This window comes from Balaenoptera musculus, chromosome 1, assembly GCF_009873245.2.
Source record: "Balaenoptera musculus isolate JJ_BM4_2016_0621 chromosome 1, mBalMus1.pri.v3, whole genome shotgun sequence".
Taxonomy (NCBI): Eukaryota; Metazoa; Chordata; class Mammalia; order Artiodactyla; family Balaenopteridae; genus Balaenoptera; species Balaenoptera musculus.
Genome location: NC_045785.1, coordinates 25,510,435 through 25,516,933, shown reverse-complemented (window position 1 = coordinate 25,516,933; position 6,499 = coordinate 25,510,435). Strand labels below are relative to the sequence as shown.

At 56.7% G+C, this 6,499-nt stretch overlaps 1 protein-coding gene across 4 annotated transcripts; it reads left to right on the top strand.

Annotated features, from left to right (window-relative positions):
* Positions 1-6,471, top strand: LOC118895167 (myotubularin-related protein 9-like). 4 transcript variants are annotated; one of them, XM_036851987.1, is made up of 10 exons: positions 7-419; positions 601-709; positions 903-1,028; positions 1,123-1,296; positions 1,781-2,007; positions 3,440-3,601; positions 3,786-3,927; positions 4,069-4,229; positions 5,926-6,077; positions 6,159-6,457. In XM_036851987.1, exons 1-10 carry the CDS (start codon positions 235-237, stop codon positions 6,290-6,292), a joined length of 1,572 nt encoding a protein of 523 aa, XP_036707882.1. In that variant the 5' UTR covers positions 7-234; the 3' UTR covers positions 6,293-6,457. The 4 variants fall into 4 exon arrangements, with proteins under 4 accessions (XP_036707903.1, XP_036707893.1, XP_036707882.1 ...); XM_036851977.1 differs by having other exon boundaries at positions 8-419; positions 4,009-4,229; positions 6,159-6,471; XM_036852008.1 differs by lacking the exon at positions 5,926-6,077 and having other exon boundaries at positions 1-419; positions 4,009-4,229; positions 6,159-6,460.
* Positions 6,472-6,499: the final 28 nt, after the last annotated feature.

The following is a 6,499-nucleotide window of genomic DNA, read 5'->3' as shown; positions in this document are numbered from 1 at the left end:
GGTTTCCTTAACAGGTTCTAGCCCCGGGGTCTTCACTAAGAAGTGCTGGCAATAGGAGGGGGAAATTCCTGTGAAACTGTGCGATCCCTTCCTCCAAGGGGCCTCCTTAACAGCTGTCCTGCCGGTGTCGCCAGCTGCCCAGACAGTTCCTGTCCCTTTCGGAGCCCGCGCTCACCCCGCCTGACGCTCCTAGAGTCTGTCCTTCTGCCGGGCCCCAGGCCCAGCGCTGGAGGAATGGAGTTCTCGGAGCTGATCCGTACGGGCCAGGCCCAAGCCGAGCTCCTGCGGGGCCCGGAGATGCCCCCGCTGCGCGGCACGCTTTGCGTCACCGGCCACCACCTGCTGCTGTCGCCAGGGCCCCAGGCGACTCCAGACCTGTGGCTGCTGCTGTTGCGTAGTGTCGACTCCATCGAGAAGCGGTGAGACGTGGCGGGGACATCCCCGTAGTCTGGGAGCGCGTGGCTCCGCAGGGAGAGGGGGAAGGGCAAGCGCAGTTGGAGCTAGTGCCCCCCCTGCATAACGTACAATCCTAAGAAACTCCTTTCTCCTCCCCTCTGGTAGAGGTCAGGGGACATTAAGCCTAAGTTTATCCATCCCCAGGGTCGCGGGTGACGCCGGCACCATCACGCTGCGCTGTAAGGACCTGCGAGTGCTGCAGCTGGACATAGAGGGCGTGGAAGCGACGCTGGACATCGCCCGCTCCATTGAGGTACGCCAGGGGTGCACCAGGGGCACTTAAGCTACCCTATCCCGTAACAAGGGGACTCAGCATCCAGTGTTATCCCGGAGCATAGCTAATGGCAAGGGGATGCAGGGTGGTCTAGAGTGCGTGGAGAGGCGGGAGCTGCGGAGTGGAGGGCTGGATTCCGACCTTTCCCAGATCCCTTGCCTTCGTTCCCCAGGCGCTGTCCTCCCTGGAATCGGTCATCACCTCCTTTCCGTTCTTCTACCGTCCCAAGGGCTTGAGATTGGGCGAATCCTGGCACTTCCACCCACCCGAACGCTACTACAAGCGAGTAGCTCGCGAGGTCGGCGCGGTCGTGGGGGCCTGGGGATGTGGGAGAGCCGGGTCTGGAAGGGGCGCGGGGACAGGGCACTCATTGGCCCCTCCCTGTGCCGCAGACCAGAGCGTGGCGGCTGAGCGAGGCGAACGAGGACTTCAGCTTGTGCCCCAGTTACCCCCGCGCGGTGATCGTGCCTCGCACCGTGGACGACGATGCCCTGGCGCGCAGCGCCCGCTTCCGCCAGGGAGGCCGCTTCCCTGTGCTCAGCTACTACCACGCTCCCAGCGGAACCGTGAGCCCCACCCCTCCCCAGAGCCCGCCGCTAGGACCCTCTGCGTCTCTTCTTGGCTCTTCTCTGCACTGGCCGGCCTGTTGGTTGCCGGGATGCGGCCCGGGCTCCGGCCCTATTCTGGCCTCGCCCACTCGGCTCAACCCTGCCTTCATCGATTCTGACCCCGCCCCTCTCCCTGGTTTCCGAGTCTCGCCAATCTCTGGCCCCACCTCCGGCTGGTCTGGGCCCCCTGAAGCCCTGTCCCTCTTTTATCAACCCATGACCCGCCCACGTTCTACCCAGCGGGTCCCTCCCCCCTCTGTCCACAACCCACCCAGACCCGGTCCGACGCCCCCAGGGCTCCTGAGCTACCCCCCCCCCTCACCCCGCCCCAGACAACTCTAGACCCGCTCCAGTGTGTAAACCCGGCCTAGGGATCCCCTGAGCGAAGTCCCTGAACCGGGGCCGGGTGGGTACAGTTTCCGAGCTGAGTCCCTGTCCGCAGGTGCTGCTACGTTCCAGCCAGCCCCTGACCGGGCCCCAGAAGCGGCGTTGCGCTGAGGACGAGGAGCTGCTGCAAGCTGTGCTGGCGGGGGCTCGCCCGGGGGCCCGGGGCTTCATCGTGGACACGCGCTCGGCCCAGGCCGCCAAACAGGCCCGCATGACTGGCGGCGGCACCGAGGCCAAGTCCGCCTACCCGGGCTGGAAACGGCTGCACCGGCCCCTGGAGAGGTAAGGGGTCTTCCCATCCTCTCCTAGGTTCTTTCGTGCAGGACTCTTCATGGATGGGGGCAGGGGGAGGGCTGTCTTCTAGGAACGTCCAGGACTGTTAGGTCTTTCCTGGTAGCCATCCTGCCAGGTGGGCATGCCCCCACTGACAGAGCTCATTCCTCTCTAGGCACCCCAACTCTGCCTGGGTAGAAAAAGCACTTCTTTACATTGAACTGAAATTTCTCTTCCAGGAACAACCTCACCACACACACACACACACACACACACACACACACACACACACACACACACACACACACACACACTGCACTGGTCCCAGCCCTGCCCTTGAGGGCTGTACCCGCACAGTCGTTATCTGCTCCCTCTGTCTCCAGGTGCTGGTAGAACCAAGAGAAAGTCCTGAGGGACTTTTGTGCTTTGAGAGTGGACTGCTCCCCTATCCAGAATACAAAACTCTGTTTATTCATTGATTCGGCCAACACTGACCCAGCACAGAGGCTGAGACGGTGGCCAGCCCAGACACGGTTGGAAGATCAGCAGTAAATGGGCAATTAGAATTCAGTGTGATAAGTAGCAGCACAGAAGAGGCGCGCCCCTCTCTTAGAATAGGTCATCCTAAGAAAGCTTCCCTGAGAACAGGATGCTTTAGCTGAGACCTGAAAGAGAGGAGGAGTAAGTCAGAGGATGAGAAGACATTCCAGGTGAAGGCACTGCAGGTGTGCAGGAGCAGGGAGCCTAGTCACTTGTTGTTTTGGAACTGCAAGCATTTCAGTGAGGTGGGAGTGAGGAGTGTGAGGTGGAGGCAGGGAAAGAGAGATGGAGGTAGAGAGGCTAAAGGGGTGACAGGGGCCAGAGCAAAGGTCTTGAATGCCATGATTATGAGCTCAGAGCTTATCCTAAAGGCAGTGAGGAGCCACTGAAGGCTTTTAAACAAGCCTGGAAAAGTCTCAGTTAGATTTTCTGGCAGGAGGTTACTGGTGATCTAGAGCAGAACAGTTCCTGGGAAGTAGGAGCAGATACCAGAATCTCAGAGGCTTGTCAGACTGGTTCTCCCCAGGGGGTACTGTGTTGCTCCCATCAGACTAGGGTACATCAAGGGTACTGTGACACCTTCATCAAATTGGGGTTTCCCAGGGCATTCTGTTTCTCCAGGGGGCTATGTGACCCCTCCCCAGGCATTGCTATGCTTCCCCAACAGACTAGGTCTCCCCAGAGGGTCTCGGGTCTCCTCCACCAGATTGGGGAATCCTCAAGATTGGGGAGACATTTCCATCAGATTAGGTGGGCTCTCCGAAGGGCCCTGTGTCCCTCTTGTCAGATGGGCTCCTCTGAGGGCTCTATGTCTCCCTCACTGGTCTGGAGCATTTGTTCCTAGGCTATGCTCACCAGAGCTTGGGCTGGAGAAGGTATGACCAGACTCCCACTTGTGCAGGGGGCGGCCCCTGCAGGAGAGCTTCGTGCACCTGGTGGAAGCCTGTGGGGACCTGGAGCAGAGCATGGACCGCTGGCTTAGTCGACTAGATGGCTGCCACTGGCTGTCACATGTGAAGGCGGCACTAAGCACAGCCTGCCTAGCAGCCCAGGGCATGGAGTGGTAAGGCCCCCCCCACACCCTACAAGACAGAGAAGAGAGCAGGGTGGGCAGGGCTCTCAATGTCTGGGCACGAAACCACATCTCAGTAAGCAAATACAGGTTTCAAATGGGCCCTTTCTATTCCTGGCCTGGCCACCCCAGGCAGGGAAGGACAGGCCACTGTTGATAAGCCCTGGGCCCACAGGGAAGGGGCCTGCATCCTGGTGCATGGAGCTGAAGGCACGGACAGCACCCTGCTAGTGACTTCACTGGCCCAACTCATCCTAGACCCCTTGAGCCGAACCATGGCTGGATTCCAGGAACTGATAGAGCGAGAGTGGATCCAGGTAAGTGGCTGCCCAGCCCAGCCCTAGCCCTCCATCCAGAATCCCCACTTCCTTGTGCCCATCGCTCTGCCCCCTTCCCAGGCCGGCCACCCCTTCCAGCTGCGCTGTGCTCACTCGGCCTTCTCCCACACCCGCCCCAAGCACGAGGCACCCATCTTTCTCCTCTTCCTGGACTGCGTGTGGCAGCTGGGCCGCCAGTTCCCGCTGTCGCTGGAGTTTGGGGAGGGGATGCTGTTGGCGCTGTTTGATCACTCCTATGCCTCCCCTTTCGGCACCTTCCTCTGCAACAGTGAAAAGGAGAGGTGAGCTAAGGGGGTGTCAAGGTGGGTCAGAGGGCAGGCACAGGACAGGGGCGGGTACCTGCTGCATTGGCAGCCTACTTTCTTAGAAGACATCTTCGGGAATTTGCTGGTGGACCGTGGTTAGGACTCAGCGCTTTCACTGCTGGGGCCCGGTTTGATCCCTGGTCGGGGAACTAAGATCCCGCAAGCCGCAAGGCGCAGCCAAAAAAAAAAAAAAAAAGACATCTTTCCCTTTCAAACGAGTTTCTCTCTTAGAAAAACTCGGAGTGTCCTCTCCTCTCCTACCTCCAGAGCTCACACTTCCCCCTAACTTCTGCAAAGCCAGAAATAAATGGGTCCATGGCCAATCCTTTAGACCTACCCCCACTCTGTCCATAGCCAAGAACAAGTGCTCTCCTAGCTTAAAAACAAGGACTGAAGGGGAAAGTTGCTGCCAAAATCGTTTCTGGGGCTCTCTACCACTTTGCAGGGCTGATTCTAGTGAAGCAATAGAGTAGAGGTTGAATGCTGAGTCAAATTGTTTGGGCTCAAGTTCTGGCTTCACCACTCACCTGCTGGGTGATCAAAAGCAACCCTGAATATGTTTCATCAGTAGCAAGCAAAGGATCATAATAGTCACCATAGCCTAGAGGTGAGGTGGGGGCATGTGTGAGGATTAGCTGAGTTAAAGCATAGAAAGTGCTTAGCACAGTGACTGGCACACAGTGGGCACACGAGTGGTAGTTATTTTTATTATTTGGTTGGCTTGTTGCATATGCCTCCAATGAGCTCCCATTAGCCATCTTTCTCTCATCAGACTGAGATGAGGGGAGGGAGGGTTCACTCCTAAGAAGGTAGAGCTCATATTTAGTTATCTTTTGTTGCCCAGTGGCCTCCTCTCCACCATGTTGTTTTCACTAACTCTGCTTATCATCCAGGTTAGAAACTTATTTTTACCCCCCTCTCCCCCATCCTTCATATTTAGCTTTCCTTCTAAGAATTAATTTTTAAAAAATATTTATTTATTTGGTTGTGCCAGGTCTTAGTTGCGGCTCACCGGCTCCTTAGTTGTGGCATGCAAACCCTTAGTTGTAGCATGTATGTGGGATCTAGTTCCCTGACCAGGGATCAAACCTGGGCCCCCTGCATTGAGAGCACGGAGTCCTAACCATTGTGCCACCAGGGAAGTCCCTCTACTAAGAATTTCTTAGCTTAGTCCTTTCCTGTCCAAGGCCCCTCCTACTACCCTAATCCAGACTTTCCTTTCCATGTGGACCACTGGAACAGCTTCCTCACTGCTCTTATTATCTCCACTTTCATCTTTTTTTTTTTTTTTAACCCATCAGTCTAGACCTATCAATATTCACCTTGGGCTCTTTCCCACTTTCTTGCTTTTGCTCCTGCAGTTCCCCCTCCTAAGTATTTCCATGTTTTTGCACACCTGAACTTCTGATGCTAGACCCAGCTCAAATGGCACACTCTTAATTAGCCTTCCCTGATCCTTTCAAAGCAAAGCTAAGCAGAACTCCTTAAGAACTAGGACTTTGTCTTGTTCCTGCTTTATTGTAGTGCCCAGTTCAGGATCTGACTCGCAGTAACATCTGCGGGAGAGGGTATCACTGCCCTGGGGGAGCTGTCACCCTACTAACCAGGGCCCTCACGCGGAGTCCCAGAGGGCATAGCTGAGCCTGGAAGCTCACTCTCTCACCCCCTCCAGATGCCTGTGTGAAGTGAGGACGCGAACACACTCCTTGTGGTCTGGGCTCAATCAGCCAAAAGAGCAACGAAAACTCCGGAACCCGCTCTACGCCCCCAATCCCTTGGCCATCTGGCCCTCTGTGGAGCCCCAGAGCCTGCGACTGTGGCAAGGTGACCCCCTCTCCCTCCTCCTCCCTGGGGGAGTTCTCCCCTCTGCTCAGCTTCCTTAGCTGTCCTCCTCCTCTTCCTCAGGCCTGTTTCTGCGCTGGACCCATCCACCTGAGCCTTCAGAGGTAGCATGGGAGAAGGTGTGGCAAATAGCAACAGATCAGGAGAAGACAGAAGGCTCTCAGCCAACAGATTCAGCCTCTGAGCCCCAACCCTAAGTACTGGTCCTTGGATGGTGGTTGAGATGTTCCTGAAACTTCTCCAGGCCCCTCAGCACCGCTGGACCTTGAATGACAGTGCCTGCAACCCAGCCTAGCCCATAATACTGAAGTTCCAGGTTTGAAGTGTCCAAAGTGTAGGGAGAAGGTCCAAATAATAAAGGTATCCATGATTGGTATGAGCTTGCTGGGGCATCACTGAGAAGG

Bases quoted from the DNA above. Each gene is read 5' to 3' on its own strand.
- LOC118895167 (XM_036851977.1), top strand. From the start codon at position 235: ATGGAGTTCTCGGAGCTGATCCGTACGGGCCAGGCCCAAGCCGAGCTC. The intron at 1,029-1,122 runs GTCGGCGCGGTC...CCTGTGCCGCAG, and splicing joins ACAAGCGAGTAGCTCGCGAG to ACCAGAGCGTGGCGGCTGAG. The intron at 1,297-1,780 runs GTGAGCCCCACC...CCCTGTCCGCAG, and splicing joins ACCACGCTCCCAGCGGAACC to GTGCTGCTACGTTCCAGCCA.